The sequence below is a fragment of the Sparus aurata genome, chromosome 23, assembly GCF_900880675.1.
Source record: "Sparus aurata chromosome 23, fSpaAur1.1, whole genome shotgun sequence".
Lineage (NCBI taxonomy): Eukaryota > Metazoa > Chordata > Actinopteri > Spariformes > Sparidae > Sparus > Sparus aurata.
In genome coordinates, this window is record NC_044209.1 from 11,503,958 (window position 1) to 11,521,530 (window position 17,573).

Below are 17,573 nucleotides of genomic sequence, written 5' to 3' on the forward strand. Positions count from 1 at the left end.
AACAATTAAGTTGTGTTAATTCAACGCCGAATGTGTCCTTGCAATGTAGATTTAACGAATAATAGAGGACGAGAGGGGCTCACCGAGTCAAAGAGACACAAAGAAGTCGGTGTGCTGCTGTTATGTACGACACCATCTTGTGTTGAAGGAGTACGAGAGTTGCATACAAAAGCAAAGGGACTTGCTATGTAGTCTTGAAAACATCTCACCACTCACACAAGAGGCTTCCTTTCACACGGGACTCTTATCACTGTTTTGAAGCCGCGCTCTCACCAGCTTCCATTGTGAGACGAGTCGCTGAAGGTTTTGCGAGACTGCACAGCGAGTCCCGTTGCTCTTGCCGTTGAGTGGCACTAACATGGTTTGTAATGCCTCACAAGGCTGAAATACACTTTACTCTTGTTTCAAGCTTGTCGAGCAGTGTAGCCCCGTTGCAGTGGAGGTTGTTATTGTGAGGAAAGTAAAAAAAAAACATATTGAGTTAAGATGCCATCAAGATGCCATTGATTCAGGGCAGGGGTTATCAACGGAGTCAAATGGAGTCACGACTGAAACAAGACCTCAAGGACACCGTAACCTGAAGTCCATCACGCATAAAAGTCTAAACATAAAGATGATCCTTAAAACTCCAGAACTTGCCTGAGAATCCTCCAATTCTAAGTGTTTCTCCAGTTTAAAACTAACTGATGATAGTTGTCTATACATCCTTGTGGTACAATGCAAACAGGAACCCCTAAAAGCAAATTCGGCGTTGAAAAACCTCCAATCCAGGGGAACCGCTGGAGCGTCACACGTGGCAGATGACGGAAACATAGACGGATTAAATGCATTTATCATAACACGTTTTTCTTTGAATCCGGTAAAAACTGAACAAATGTTTCGAGAGAACTTTAGAGTATCAGTTTGCTCGGTAAAACCTTCACAACATACAACTGTGAGAAACACCCTCGACATGTTACATCTCCCCGCAATCGAGTCGCCCCTCCAGGAATTTAGCCCGAGGTGCGACGGCAGTGGAACAATTGTTTTTGTTTAGAGTAAAATTATCCCTTTGAGCTGCTGGCATGATTTCTCGCTCTTACTGTAGCGTTTTAAGTGAGCAGCAGCCTCCCCCAAGGTTCGGTTCACTTGGATTTTTGACTGCAGCTTTGTTCCTACACTGCCATAAAAATTCCCCTGATTTTTTCAGAACAACTTGAGCTGCAGCGTAACATTCGTGAGTCTGAAAGACTGCAGCGGAAAAAGCCAGGAGTGCTGGGTTCTCTCCAGACAATGAATCCCCCCCCCCCCATTTAGAACAGTCTCTTCCTAAACCTCAGTTTTGAGGTTTCGCGTGAGATTCTTTTCGGGCCTGCAAAGGTCCTACGAGAGGAGAAGTGACTAATTCTTCATGTTATATTCTCTTTTTCCTCTACGTCTGCCTCTCTGCTCACTTCCCTCCTACTCATCTCTCTGTTCTCACCCTGTAACTGTTCTGTACCCATCACCCTCTGGTGCCTCATTGATGAATCCGCAAAGCTTCAAGTAAGTACACCTGCTTTTCCCCGAGCCTCGTCCATTCTCCAAATGGCAAAACTCGCTCTTGTTTGACAAGTACTTGACTGTATTCTTGTCCCTCTGTATCTAATTTTACTTAAATGTGAACTCTAAAGCTTTGGGGAAGACATTTTAATCAGAAGAGAAAGATCTGCATTACCTAACATTTTTTTTGCTTAAACAAACAAACAAACAAAATAAAGGAACTGTCTTTGTTTTCATGACTTAATAAACAAATTGTATTAAAGGATGTCACAGTTTCACTGTGTTTTTTTTTACTGTTTTTACTGTGTTACTTTGTTTACATGTGGCGGACCCTGCCACCTTTCTAGCTTCAAACAGTGTTCTGGGGATCTTGCTGTCCTCTGAGAACAGCGTGTTTATCCAGTAAAAGCAAAGATACATTTTTCAAAGTTTGTATCATTACCTTAATCATATTGTTAATATAAAAAGTTTGAATGTATTCTCCAAAACTACATAATGCCCCTCTAACTTATTTCTTTCTGATACAGACAAATTGATGCTGAAATATCTATTTAGGTCACATTTTACGAAATATCATTTACAATTTTATTTCTGAGGCATTCAGTAGCATATACATTTATTGAGCCGCTATTTAATCTTTTTTTTCTGATTTGGGCAGATTCAGTCGTCCACAACGGAGCGACATCATCACGCTAACAACATTTAAACAGGATTTAAATAAATGAGTCACTGAGGTTGAGGCTTGTCTCAGTGGTCACATGAATAAGGTGATGTGAGTCAGATTTGGAGAGCTTGATTTAATCTCCACGTTGCTCAAAGACATTTAAATGGCCCGAGATGAAAAATGAGGAATAACACTCGGCTGACATTTATAAATGATTTATGCCTTGAAGAAATAGCGTTATTGAATAATTCATAACATTCCCCCAGAAACACTTTTTGAGGCAAAATACATACATTGATTCTCGCCTTGCATAACCTCACAGAATCTGGATAGTTACCCGGTGCCGATATGATGATGTTATGGCTAACAAAAGCAGACTCTGCTCGTTAGACCTGACCGTCTCATTTCCATTAGCCAATACTTTTGCTCGGACAGAGGTTATAATCTTGCCCTCCCCTATGCCTCTGGGCTTTTCTCCCGCATCCTTATAATAGAGGTTGTCAGTAATACAGTGGGTCATAGCTGTGTCGGTGCTACGGCAGAAACTTCAGTGAGGAAACTAAACGTAGAACAGCGTGACATATACATATATACATATGTACATATATCCTAAAGATAGCATGCCAACCAGTTAGTGCCAGCCCATCACGGTCCAAAGCTCCTTGGCCCTCCCCCACTGCTCAGAGATCCCAGTTCAGATTGCAAAGCTGCATGGCTAACTGAGCTAACTAGCTAATGGAAGCCACAGTTAGCAGGCTGCTCTGGTTGTATGCTGCCCTCTATTGGTTTGGAGTACAAAATTGCAAAGTAACCAGTTCTTACATATTGCACCTTTTAAAGTCATAAAAACAGATTTAAGAAGGTACAACATTTCTCACGTAAAATCTTGGCAGAATCATATTTCAGCATAATGTTTAGCAAATTCTTACATATTGCACCTTTTAGAACAATTGCTGTGAGGACAGACAGGGACTCACATGCACACACAGGTGTCCCGGCCACCAAAACAAAGAACAGAGAAGCTCAGATCACAACACACATAGAGAGAGTGGCACGTCCGTCTCTGGTAGGACGCCATGACATATCTTTGCACTGCAAATTGTTGTTAGATGCCCCATAAATGTGCAGGAAAATCTGCACATTTGAATGTAATCTGAGACGAATACCAGTTTTTAAAGGATGCCAAATACTCTGTCCTAACTGTGGGTAAAGCATGCACTCGACAGGTCAAGCTGAACAGTTCAAGGCATTATATGCCACACACAGAGTGAGCAAAGCAACAGGGACATCTGGACTGAAAAAATACTAATTTGAATGCAAATTAAGATGACCCCCTCTGTGGCACTGTGGATTGTTGAATTAGTTACTTTACTCGCCTATTTCTAAGTGCTTAACTCATTTTGTCTGCACCCTTTATGTCTCAAAGGGAAAGGAAAAGTTCCTTACCATTCTGCATCGCTACATGGACATCCACGGGACAGTGTACTTTGAGACGCAGCGTCCACCAGAGGTGCCTGCCTTCGTCAAGAACCATGGTCTGCTGCCTCAGCAGGAGCTGCAGCAGCTCCTCAGAAAGGCCAAGGTAGGAGGAACCTTACAGAGGCTTTGATGCAAAGATGTATAAAACGAATCATTATTATCCAGACTTTGTGTATTCAAACAAGTGTTGACCTGGATATGAGCATATCATTGTACTAACTTGAGATCTCCTCCCTCCCATCAAGCTTTTCATTGGGTTTGGCTTCCCCTACGAAGGTCCCGCCCCTTTGGAGGCCATAGCCAATGGCTGCATCTTCCTCCAACCCAAGTTTAATCCCCCTCACAGCTCTCTCAATCATGAGTTCTTCAGAGGAAAACCCACCTCCAGGAAGGTAGACACCATTACTTGTGTCTTTTTTTTTATCAGCAATACTTAAAACACACACTGACGCTATGTAGTTTTGGAGAAGCTGAGGTAATAATATAAACACAGAATGTTTTTTTTTTTTTTTTCTATTACTGAATAAACAAGCTGTTCTCAGAGGAAAACAAGGTCCCAGAACACTGTTTAGAGCTAGAAAGGTTACAGGGTCCGCCACATATAAACAAAGTACAACAGTATGAAACTGCGTTGTCTCTTAAGGTCAGCTCGATTATTCAGTTTGTCACTGGAGATCTTTCCGCTCTGATTAAAATATATTCCCCCAACTACATAGTGCACCTTTAATGTGCTGGTTGACAACATTGGTAAAGAGTACAGTCAGTCCTTATTTTCACAAACATCCAACAATCGACCCATTTTAAATTTGCTCAGGGGGCCTGCAGCTCCTTCAAAAAGTCTTCCAATATCTTAAATTCAATTTTATCTTTTCAGCCTTCGTTGCCACAAACTTTTTCATCACATTGAGTCAAGATTATCTGTGTTTAAGTCCACATTTCTGTTCCTGAACGTAGTACCGTTTTTTAACTTTGTACTTGAACTTACCCGTAAGCAAATTTAGATTAACCGAACTCCTAATAACCATTTTCCATACATACATACATGCATAAAACCTTTGCACATAAACACTATATGCCTTTATACGTATGTGCTATATACCTTTATACTTACGTGCTAAGGTTGAATAAGAAAAAAGTGATCAATCCAAAAAATATGTCTTAAACTTGGTTATAACTTATCTGGAAAAGGTCTTAAAAAGTATGAAAGTGCAGCATCTCCAGCTAAATGATGGTCTTACTGTCTTATTAATGGTTCACAAAGGCTTTATTCATCACACTATGGCTCCAAAAATATGCTGTAAGTGCTGATAAGAATAAACCAAAACATATTTTTATTTAAACATATCTATAAAATAACTCTATATAATCCCTTTTACTCTAACATAATGGCAACCTCCACTAGAGTGCTTTAAAGTTGCATAATAGAAAGCAAATTTATCTTGAAATATTATTCATACCTAGCTAATAACATAAGGCAAAATGGCGCAATACAATTGGAATCCCTCTAATCCATCTTCCCATTCAAATAAATTGCAGTAACTGCGATTTTATCAACTCGGTAACACTGCATTTCTTAATAACAAGCTTAATTTAACCAAGAAACGTGAACGACTTATTAAGCATGACAGACTTCTGGTTGCATTGGGCTAATCCACTAGTAATTTTGCTATCTTAACTCACACATGCTCGTCAATTCTCATTACAATTTATCTAAATATGACACACAATGTGAAACTAAACTTTGACAAATCATGTGCCATTAAAACTTGTTTGCAAACAAAACAAAAATCTCTGATGCAAATAACCAGAGTCCGTCTTGCGGCTGCTAAATACGCATTCTGTGCAGATCTTGTCTTCGGCCGTTGTTTTATTGTGACCGTTAATCACATGTATTCCTCCCTCAGGTGTCCTCTCAGCATCCATACGCAGAGCAGTATATCGGCAGACCACACGTCATCACCATTGACTTCAATAACTCCGAAGAGTTTGACGCAACCATCCGTGAGATCATGAGGATCAACGTATGTTCAAGTTTTTTTTTTTTTGTGTTCGCTTGGCAAACTCACTCAAAATAATGTCTTTCTAATATTACAGTCCACCAAAATACACTTTACACTGCTGCCAAATGGTGACAATATTGTTAATTCTCTCTGTGCACTCCTTCGTCTGGTCTGACCCACTTTCGAAGTCCTCAGCCTTTAATAGAGCTCTTAATCACGGCATCTGACATTACAGCAAAATGCTTAGCCGGCTCCCTCTCCGCTCTCCGCACTGCTAATTGCTTGAGATATTGAGCGGCTCAGTAGGTAAACTGTGCACACACCTGGGCTTACATGGCACTTTTCCAGAGGCCAGCCCCACAGGCAGCGCGCATTATCCGCAGCAGATCATATTAATCAATCACGCTGTGCTCAATATGTCACCACAGCAACACCGAGCCCGCAGCCAAGCCTCTCGCGGTGCCGAGACGCATGTGTGCCTCCACCTGCCAGGTGTGTTAAATAGGCCCTGTGTTTTCCTGCTGATAGAGGCAAAATGAATGTACCAGTTGTGACTCTGGTGAATGCTTAAAAATGTGATTCTGGGGTGAGAAAAGAACAATGCTAATCACAGTAGCTGACTTTAAAATCACATTTAATGTAAAAGATTAGATGAAACAAAGAGCAGCTTTATTTTCCATGATGCTGACCAACATACAGTAGCCAATAAGGGCTGGACATTGACAGTAATTTTGTCTTTTTTTTTTTTGTCAAATTCTCACTTGCTAATACTAGACTATACTATAGAATATTGGTTTTCAAAGTAAAAGTGTGACATCTTTTGGACCCCTGCTTTAATGAGAAGATTGATACTGCGCTAATGTCTCTACTTAAAGGTATTACCGAGCCACTAAACTGCACTGACGTCACAACATTGCTGTTTATAAAAAATTTTTAAAAAAGTACTTTGAAAGCAGTTGCCAAACCCTGAAACATTCAACTTGGCCAGTGGAGAAAAATCTTTATCAGACCATATCAATGGGTTCTGAGACTAGACAGATGATGACAAAATCTTCTTACCAGCACCATTAATTAACAGGTAGTATCCTATTTGTTCAGTCCGTACACAGATTGTATATTTAAGAATGACAAATCTTCTTTTAATGGGAGCTTGTGTGTATTTGTCGGCTGTGACTGGTAACTTCCTGGAGTCGAAGCTGGTTTCCTGGCAACTGGTCACTTTGGTTTCTGTACCAATTAATAAGCTGTAAAATGTTAATTAGTTAGCTTTAGAGGTGCTGGTGGGTGTGATCTGTTACTTTCAGAGCCGACCTGAAAGTGCTGTCGATTTTTCTCATCGTCCTCTTGATAAGAAGAAAAAGTTCATTTCCCGAAAAATCAATAATAGCAGTTCAGTATTTGCGAGGCGGTGTTTGAGTTCACAAACATAAATCTCTCTGTAGAGTCATGTGCATAATATTCAGACGGCTCCAGGCACGACATCATTGGTAGTCTGGGTACCACACAGTGGCTCGCTCGTACTGTATGTATACACAGCCAGCTCAGCACATAAAGTTCTTTGCTCAACACATTTTTCGGATGAGCTTTGTTTGTAATGCTGCCGCTCGTGTTGTTGACGTTAGACAGAGCTGAAGAGCTGCCTGCCCGCCTGAAACCCCGTTGCCTCACATTTTAATGGCACCATGGCAACAGTGCACGATGGAAATGAGGAAACAGGCAGCTGATAAAGAAGCACTAAAAACGCCTGTGACACCTGCCTTAGTGTACAAGCCAGCTGGGTTTGTTTGCCTTATTCTGGACACGGCCGCTCCGAGTACAATCACCAAAGACGTTTTTATTTTATGTCGCCGACTGACGGCATGAAGTAATGAACGTCGCTCACATATTTCTGTGGCCGAGAAATGCAATCAGTTTGGGTATATAAACTGCACAGTCATTTTAAAAATGTTTTCCGCTCTTCGATTCAAATCGCCCTCTGTGAAGCATTTTTTTTTCTCACTCTGCCTCTGATTCCATTATATAAGGATGCCCAAAAGGCAAATTGCATTGCAGAATAGCTGATAAAGTGCCAGATACATTTCATTAAACTCAGATGAAATAAAGTAATAAGAGAGTGCTAAAAGGAACACAACACTAAAAGGAACCATTTATCAATTTAAAAGCCTGAGTGCTTTTGGAGGCCCGATGGTAAACAATGAGATCTCACTTTAGCTACCACAGGAGGCATTCAGGGAGCGTGCCGCACTGGAAACCCTCACAGAGCACATCCTGCATCCAGCACTCCTGCCATATTTCATGATCACTTCTCCCAGAATGCTGTAATTAATATAATCCTACTTCTTTCTGTCACTGCTGGGGTTTCCACGAGGTTGTTGCCATGAAATACTAGAACGTAGAGGAGAAGATATTGATCAGTGCTCTTTCCCTGAATTTGAATCTGCTGCCTTGCCTTCAGAAATCAGAGAATGACGGACGGACCTTAACAGCGACACTGATAAATGTGCCCAAAGGACCCAGAATGCACCGAAACGGGAGCCCCATCAGTACCGGCTGACCAGCGGTCCACTGTCACTTTAATCCATTGTTTGACATATTGATGTAGTTGTCACTAAAAATAATGAAATCAATTTTCAAAGCCGTCACCTGTGATGTATTAGCTCATTGATTTTAATGTGAGGCTTGTGGCATGATATAAGCCTTTCACAATTACGCTAATGAATGTGTCAGCTTTGATTAACCGTCAGATGCTCGGCTGCTGTGATTACAATGGCTTGATTCTGTGGACACACACACACACACACACACACATATACACGCCGCACTGTTCCTGCATCTGTGTGCACATCTGTGTTTTGCAGGTGGAGCCGCTCCTGCCCTACGAGTACACCTGTGAGGGGATGCTTGAAAGAGTTCATGCCTACGTTCAGAACCAGGTGGGTGTCCAAACTCGGCAGGCAGCTGGCGAGGGTCATAATGATGTGATGGAAGTGATTTGTCGGTGTGCACGTTGCCTCCCAGCAGCTTGGGTCGGTCACAGTTTGGTGGTGAGCGGAACATAGAAATAGATGTGAACTGTGAGCTGGAACCGTGAGATTAATTGTTGCTTGTTGTGGCTCAACTGCTGCGGCCCTTTGCAGCTGCTGACGCCCTCGAGTGACCCGTGGTTATAATAGACCAGTGCAGTGTAGTCTTTTGTGACTGAAAGAATTACAGCTCTATTCAGAATATATTGCTAAGTTGCGAATTGTAATCACTAGTGGTATAAGAGTTCAGGTGTTTTATGCTCAGTATACAGTATCAACTGTAGACATTTTTCTTTGTCTCTGTAGCTCATTAAAACACATTTTCCACAATCAAGTCAGTAGCTCATCATCACGACCTCCAATCAGCCTCTGAAAACAGATGCAGTCTGTGGAGTGGAGTGTTTCGGTTGCTTCACAAATTAGAGAAGGGTTCAACAGACAGACTAACAAATGAGTCTAATGAGTCTCATTATGGAAAATGTAGGATCCAATGTTTTAGGATCTTGATTCATAAAATTCAGGACATATCCATCTACTGAATCCATGTTAAAATATCAATATCATGACCAACTTTCAGGATGTGCAAAATTGAGTCCCCTCAGTGTTACCTGGTGATGTTTCCCTGCCCTTTTTTTGGCGTATGTCTTCTAAACATGTTACCACCAACTGCTGATTAATGGATCGTCTGGAGGATGAATCCGAGTCTTCAACAGGCGAGCTGCAACCCCGAGGTGGTCTTTAGAGTTACTGCCAAATTATTGTTTGATAATATTTAAAAGTTGAATTTATAAAAAATATGTAAAAGTGTTTGAAATATAAGTGAATCCAAAATGTCACAACACTGATGATAGTATACCCACGACTCCTCATGCAGTCGTGAGCAAACCAATCGAACCACTCGCGCTGTGCTGTGCCTATCAATTACGATTAATTCCTCAGCAAACTGCGTATTATGGAATATATTGACCAGTTATCTGAATTATTATCTTAAGTGTACCGAATGGATCGTTTTTCTAACTTATTGAGCAAGGCAACTTGACTTAACCTTCACCGCATAAACAACCGGACAAATTGCAGATGTCGAGGCTAGCGCAGCTAACATTAGGCATGCTGTGACTGTTGCTTACCACTTGTTTATACATGGCACTACAGGTTGCCCTACACGTTATTACTGGCCCACTTTAATGTGAAACATCTGGGTTAACAGAACTTAATAATATATGTCATAGGGGGTTCTAAGTCGGCCTCTCTGTCAGCTAAGGGGTCCTTGGCTTGAAAAACATTGAAGACCCCTACTCGAAACTGTATACTGTACTGGTGCTGACCGAAATGGGCCTGTGTGGCCTGCCATACTTGGGATCCTTGCAGCATTTTGTGTTTTTTTGATACAGTACAGTCAGCGTTTGCTTTTGGCCCATGGTCCACAGATAACTTTAAGTTTTGGCCTCCAAGGGAAAAAGTTTGGCCCCCTCTGCTTTATCCTATACTGCCTTAATAGCGGTCAACAACTCCACAGGGAACCTTTTGAAGTGCATTTTGCATTTGTAGTTTGCTGCCAATATAAGCAAACATAGTCAGCTTTTCCAAGAACTGACAGTCTACCCTTTTCAAGAATGTGTCTTGATGGGTGTAACACAACACGAGGAGAGAATATGAATGCGGGAAGGAGGCAAAATATCTCTGCATTAGAATGGAAGGTGTATGCGCCTCTTCTCATTAGCTTGGTCTTTATCGCGAGGCGTCTCAGCTCCTTTGTTGACAGGAGGGGGGGGGGGGGGGGGGGAATTAATTGGCTCTTTTCTCTTTTGTAGCCTTAACTGATTTGGAGGAACTTGCTGTTGCATGGGGTATCCTTGTTCCAAAGCCAATTTTATCTAAGGGTTTATCAAGCATTTTTAGTCATTTATCTCTCTGAACAGATGCACACCATCCAAACCAAACAATCAGTCAATCGTTTGTCCCCCTGCTAACCCTGATCTTTGACATTTTCAGCTGAATGTGTGCTGACTTTGATTTCCAGCATGTGTTTGGAGGAATTTTAAGAATGGATTTTCACATGCTGAATGGATAATTACCTGATAGAGAAGAAACACAACAGCAACTGTATTTTAACAACTGCACAAGGTCTTCCTCTCAGAGCATTGTGTCAATTTAGATCATCTGAATTCAACTAATACGCTGAACTCCTATTTAAAAGTCCCCCATTCTGGGATTTTTCTCAGTTGCTTGGCCCCAATATATATGCCTCGGCTACGCTGCCAGGGTCAGCAATTAAATTCTGTGGAGACGCCAGCTGCAAACTTAATAGACTAGCACGGTGACTGTCTCGCAGTGATGGTCCTCGAGGACAGTAATGAAAGAGAAAAATAACTCTCATACATAAACATGGACTTATCATCCCACCTTTTACACACATCAACATGGGAATTAATCAAAAGTCAGGATCTGATGTTAATGGCTATTTTTATTGTAATCCAGGGTAAGTACACAAACAGAAGTAGGACACGTGTGCATATGACTGACGCGCCATCTGTCATGAACATGAAGAAGTCTTTATGAATATGTATGACTGATGTCATTCAGAATCATTCAGTCAATTATGTCATGATTAATGCACAGCTGACATTCTTTGAGATGTCTTTGTTAGGACAAATTGGTATTAAGCAAGACAACACAACCTGTCATAACACTATGTTACCTCACAGTACCTAATGTGTCTGGCGGTACTGGCAGTAAAATGCTAACGTGCCAGCCCAATCTACCTGAAAATATAAACAAAAAACATTCAAATCTAGGGGGGAATGCCCAATGTCCGCTACAATAAATCAATAAACAAATGCCTCTTCCAGGTATAACAAACAAATACTTCTTCTGGATATAAGAAAAAAATGCCTCCTACAAGCCCCAGGGAAATAAAATGCCAAACTGAAGGAGTATGGGGGCGTGGATTTTAAGGGGTTCCCAAGTAAACACAGTTTCCTCACTAGAAAGAACATTACACTATGTTACCTTACGTTACCTTACCTTACAGTACCTAACGTTACACACTACCTTATGTTACACTATACTTGTTACCTTACCTTACACTTCACTATCTTACCTTACCTTACTGTACGTAATGTTACCCTAAACAACCTTACGTTACCTTAACTTACAGTGCCTAATGTCACACTGCATTACCTTACTTTGACAATACTATGTAGGCACTTAATATGTGTTTTGTTTATATATCAAAATATGCTAAAAAAAAAAAAGTTGTTTTAAAAAAGTGTCAATTCCATCACTTCTATGATTTATCATGGTTTATTGACTTGCATAAAAATGAGCTTAGGTTGGACATCACAAACAGCAGCACCAACGTAGGCACTGGTGGACCATTTGTAATGCACAGATCAAATAAAAAATGTAATTCATTGTTATTACTGTCAAATGCTTGTCATTAACATTCATAAAGACTGTCGTGTGTGTGTGTCATGTCAGTCTTATGCACTCTCCTGTTATCATGTACATTTACGTGCGTTGTCATCCTCTGCTCCGTCTATCGTGCTGTGATGGTTGGTGTAATGTGTGGTGGTGGCAGGTTAAGGAAATGCTTCTGCTCCGCTCTGACACCATCTCTTTCTGAGCTGTCAGACACACACACACGCACACACACACACACACACATACACACACACAGTCAACACTCCATGACCGACTGTGACTGCCCGCCCGGTGCATACGAGGTCGGACTCCCAAGCAGACTCTCCATCCCTTTCTTCTCTTCCACTTCTCTTAACCTTCTTCTCCCCCCCATTTTACACTTTCCCAATTTTATTTCAAACTTATCAACTCGTTTTTTCAACTCTCCGACTGAATCTCTCATCCTCGTTATCTCCAACAATAACTTCCTCTCAACTCCCTCCGCTGGCAGAGCTCCAACCCCGCCGTGACCCTCATACAATACGCTGGCAGCCGAGTCTCTGCTCCTCTGGATTATGTGACGGCACGTAGATCCTAGAACAAATAATGCATTTCACACTTTTCCCTGCACTATTATTATTTTTCTTGTATCCCTATAATTGAGAACGCATTCAACTGAAAACTCACTCGAATGACATTTACCTTGGGATATATACAGGTGGACACACACATTTAGAGGGCAGCGTGATAGAGATGGGTTAGTTTTTTTTTTACTTACTGTAACCATTCAGAGTAGTGCAATTACAATGACCTGCCATATTTTCTGGATACCTACTTGTATAAAACCTCCTGATGATGTCACCGTCCCCCAATATATGACAGATCATTAATAAATAGAGGCTTTGGTGAAAAAGAGCTACTGCAGAAGCTTAATGAATTACTTTAATGTGATTTTATCATGTCACATTAAGAAAAAGAACAGGCGTAAATAATAAATGAATGATGGCTGAATTCCATTTAGCTGCCTCAGTTTCGGTTACCTGGTATTTTGCACCTTGGCTCACTGTGATGGCTGACTTGGAGCAAAGTGGGGTGTTAATAATAACACCTGTGCTCTCACTTAATTTAACATCGTTCAGTCTGTCGGAACATGCGGGGATGTTCACTAACTCACGTCAGAGTGCTCAGTGCCAGAACGCATGAATCAGAAAACCACAAAAATCACCACCTATGATTCACAGGACCTGACAAAGCTGGAACATTGCATTTTCAAAAGAACACATGACTCATTTAACTGGTGATATCTGGGAGTGCAGCAGCCTCACTAGAACTGTACCGTAGATGATCTCACAGGTTGCCAATACACACACCCAGTTAACCCAGTCATCAAAACCAAGATTCAAAGCTAAATCAATAGTAAACACTAAAAATATCTATTACTTCACTAATTTACTGAAAAATCATGTGCAACTACAGCAGGTACTTCTACTGTAGTTCCATGTGGAATGCACTCATTAAAACAGACAATTCAGTGAGTTACTTTTCACCTGCATCCTGTAGTAATCACAATATGTACAGTACATGACCAACGTTCTTTCTAGAGCCCAATCGATACATCAGCTAAAATTTGGCCTATTATATTGTAGTGTTGTATATGTTTTCCAATATGCGCCAATATGTAAACTTTTGTCAGAGATCACATGCAGAAAAAGATGCTTAGGTTGATTCATAAATCCAATTGTATTAAAAGTTTCAGTGCAATGATGATGGATGTGTTGGATAACCACTTTTGGGGATCTTTGCAATAAAAATTGTGTGTATCAGTTGATGTATCAATATAGGAAACTATTGTTTCGGCATTGGCCCCATTAATGGAGCGTCAGTCAGGTTCATGTTGTTTCCTACCTGTGTGGTCTTCTGATCCGTGTTGTGCTGCATGTTCAGAATCAGAAATGTTCTGACTTTGGTGACTTTAATACTTAATTCTTAAATACATGCACCATTTCAACAGTGACAATGATTACAAGAGAAAATCACCCTAAAGAATTCTGTTAATTTTCTCAAAAGCCACCACAAACAAACTGAATACTGGATGCCCACACCATAATAATAATGATGAAAACAAACTGTATCTGTTTAGGACTTTTATTAACAAGGTCACCAAAGTGCTTTTTTAGAAATAAATAATAAAAATGAAACCAAAATGTGAAATGACAGCAGCGGAAGTGCAGCAGAGATGGAGAGTATGGGAGCCTGGTTATTGCCTGTGGGCACTAGAATCCTGTTTAATAAACGGGTCTGGAGGCCAGTGGGACATGTCAGAGAAATGTTATTACCTGGGTCTTATGAATAGCCCCAGCTGGAGGGGGAATCTAATCAGGGCTCTCACCAGAGCCTAATTCTGCCTCTAGAGCTCATTTGTTATTGGGCAGCATAACTGCATTCATATCATTTTGCTGGAAGATTGACGAGGACTTGTCAGCTCCGATAAGCACCTTTTGTCCTGTAACGGTTCTTTTATTATTTCCTGTATCAACTGTATGTCTAATTTTCTCACTGTTCTGTAGTGGGTGAATAGTTTTTTTTTTTTTTTGGTAGCTGACAGGTCAAAGGTTTTGCAATATAACACAGAAAATAATACTGACCTGGGCTGTTTTATCTTTGCACGTGCAGGACTTTTGCTCCCCCCAAGCTCCATTTCCCCCAGTGAACTCATCTGGGGCTTGGCTGGGCAGCCCTCCCAGTCCTTTCATGCTCCTGCCCAACTCCAGCATCCTGACCTGGGCCGCCAACGCCAGCTTCTACACAGCCTGGCCACCCCTCAGTGCACTGCGGCTCTTGGCTTCGTCCGAGGGCCAGTCGTGTGTGACGGCTTGCCAGAGTGCGGGACTAATCTGTGAACCGGCCTTGTATCGCTTCATCAACATCAAGGAGGCCTTCGGCGGGTAAGAGGTTTGCCGATTGGGATCATTTGTAAATGACTATGCACGATTTTCTTATTTCAATATGTGGCTATAGAAAATGTTCAGCTTGCATTTCCTCCAAGGTTTCATTTCAACAGAATGTGAAGAACAGATTTGACGCCATGGCAAAGAAGTCTGTCTTGTGGTGCAGCGATATCGACTGAAGTTAGCGAGCTTAATAGCTGGATGTGCCATTCTGTCTTGTAATACCCATTTTGTTCCTCAGGGGGCGATAGTCTGACAGGATAGCTCAGGCCTCCCTCTTGTTCCTTTCCTGTTTCATGCCTCCCATGCCCCTACCTGAACCCGCCATGTCTTCGTTGTCCCTGGAGTCAGAATCCTGGTTCTGGCTGCTGAAATCACCTTGGCACTGTAGTCCCAGACATCACACTGCCCCCCATCGGTCTCAGAGGCTTTGTTTGGTCCCAGTTTGGCTATTCACAGGGAGGCTAATGAGCCCAGTATCTGTGCCCGATCAAGTTGTTGTTGTCCACCTAGCTTCTGTGCTACATTAGCAGTGTAAACACAAGCACTCCCCCAATGCTCCAGGCAGAGTCGTCTAATAGGAGAGCTAGCTGCATGGCTAACTGGGCTAACCATCAATATATAATGAGACCTGGAAACAGCACTGGAGATAGTATTCCCATGAAAGCTGCTCAGTGGCACACAAAGCCAAAAACATTAACCAGGTATTAAAATACCAGGATCTTCAGTGTTGTGTGACTAATGGAGTGTTTGCATCCTAGAGACTTTTGCCAACTGAGCTGGCTAACTTCCAGTTTAGTGGGGCGTCGTTTAGCTCAGTGGGTAGAGCGGGCATCCCATGTGCAGAGGCTTTGTCCTCGCTGCAGTGGAACCCGGGTTCAACTCCTGGCCCGGGTCCCTTTGCTGCGTGTCGCTTCCCCTCTCTCTAATCCTGTTTCCTGTCAAAGTCTTCAGCTGTCCTATCAATAAAGTCAAAAGGCCAATAAAAAAATACTTGGCGCTCTTCCTGTGGGCTCAGGGCTAACTCACTTATAGTTGCTACAGTTAGCACCAGTTAGCCTTGTCGCTGATTAAATGCTGCCCTCTGTTTGTTTGGAGTGGGAATTCCCCATGTGGCTGGTTCTTACATTTTTTTACCTTTTTAATGTTCAGACTTTTAAAGAATCAGTGTGTATTAGAGTAAAAACTGCATTTTTAAACAAAGTATTTGTTATTTTCTCTTTGTTCATTAAATGTTCTATTAGAAGATACATGCAGAAATACAGCTTTCTGGATGGCAACTTTATACCTATGGTTGTGATATCCATCACATCGGCCCTCGTTGAATATAAAACTTAAACTTAAATGAGATTGTGTTCTTGTCCAATGCACCGTCCACACTATTGATTATTTTGTGAAACGCCTCATTAGGGCCCTCTTGAAAACAAAGCAATGCACCTACAGGAGCTCATCCTACAGCAGCAATACATACTATTATTCGCCTCATTTGCACTTCTGTTTTCAAAATTATGCAGCTGCACAAAGCACAGAAGACACCAGCTCACCTTTTCTCTTCCCACTATTCAGCAAGGTCCTGAAGGCAGCACTGTAATGTTAATATTAAATGTATTAGTGGAATAATCATTAATACCCTCTGGCACTCGTGCCGTCATTAATATTAAACATGCAAGTGTGTTTTATTATTATTTTATTACCCTTTAAACCTGTCTTGCATCCAGGCTGGACTTCCAGTGTGAGGGAGTGGAATTCGAGATGAACCATCTCTTCCCTGCCTTCTCAGCGGAGCATGCTGAATGTGGCCTGCAGCAGGATCCACTGCTGTTCAGCTGCGCCGGCTCCAGCGCAAAATATCAGCGCCTTTGCCCCTGCAGGGACTACCGCAACGGCCAGGTGGCTCTGTGCAGGGACTGCCTATGACCAGGGGTGGACCTGTGGACGGAGAGCAGGGTCCTGGCCACCTCATGAGACTCTCTTTGCTGTCAAACACAAACAATGACTCTGCTCCCTTACCTCTGACCAAGGGGGCCGGCTGCCAAAGTAGGTATAACCTCTCAGGGAACTGCATGATTGTACTTTGAATGTGGCGGGTTTGAGGCCTCAGTTTAAAAGGTTTACATGGCCGCATTAGGACCACAGTCTTTACAGAAGTCATGCTGAAATGTGCCACTTGATGGATCAGTTAGATTAGATCATGAGCAATCAAAAGGAAAGCATTGATTAAAAAAAAAACATGTTTCAAATGCTTGAATTTCACAAGTGTGTTTACTCAGTGTTGTGTGAATACGTACAGTATCATAGTGGAGTTTGGATATTTGTACTAAATGCACCCAAAGCCATTTACACCATGTTGAGATGTACTATTTTACATGTCTGTAATTAATATATTTGTACATAAGTGTTGTTTAATAAAACAGAGGAGAAAAAAAAAGGAAGAAGATGTTCCCATTATTCATAATAGGATACGAGTGGAATTTGTGACAATTCATTTTCTTTGAACTCAATTAAATTATAAGATATCATCAATCTTCTATGGTCA

At 41.6% G+C, this 17,573-nt stretch overlaps 1 protein-coding gene across 3 annotated transcripts in view; it reads left to right on the plus strand.

Annotated features, from left to right (window-relative positions):
* mgat5b (alpha-1,6-mannosylglycoprotein 6-beta-N-acetylglucosaminyltransferase B) overlaps positions 1-17,287 on the plus strand; it is a 65,411-nt gene extending 48,124 nt beyond the window's left edge. For all 3 annotated transcript variants that reach the window (XM_030408216.1, XM_030408217.1, XM_030408218.1), the window contains 7 exons: positions 1,519-1,524; positions 3,612-3,767; positions 3,910-4,056; positions 5,569-5,685; positions 8,523-8,597; positions 14,763-15,034; positions 16,756-17,287. In XM_030408216.1, the coding sequence (XP_030264076.1) occupies positions 1,519-1,524; positions 3,612-3,767; positions 3,910-4,056; positions 5,569-5,685; positions 8,523-8,597; positions 14,763-15,034; positions 16,756-16,954 (972 nt within the window). In that variant the 3' untranslated portion in view covers positions 16,955-17,287. The remainder of the gene's footprint in view (positions 1-1,518; positions 1,525-3,611; positions 3,768-3,909; positions 4,057-5,568; positions 5,686-8,522; positions 8,598-14,762; positions 15,035-16,755) is intronic.
* The last annotated feature ends 286 nt before the right edge of the window (positions 17,288-17,573 follow it).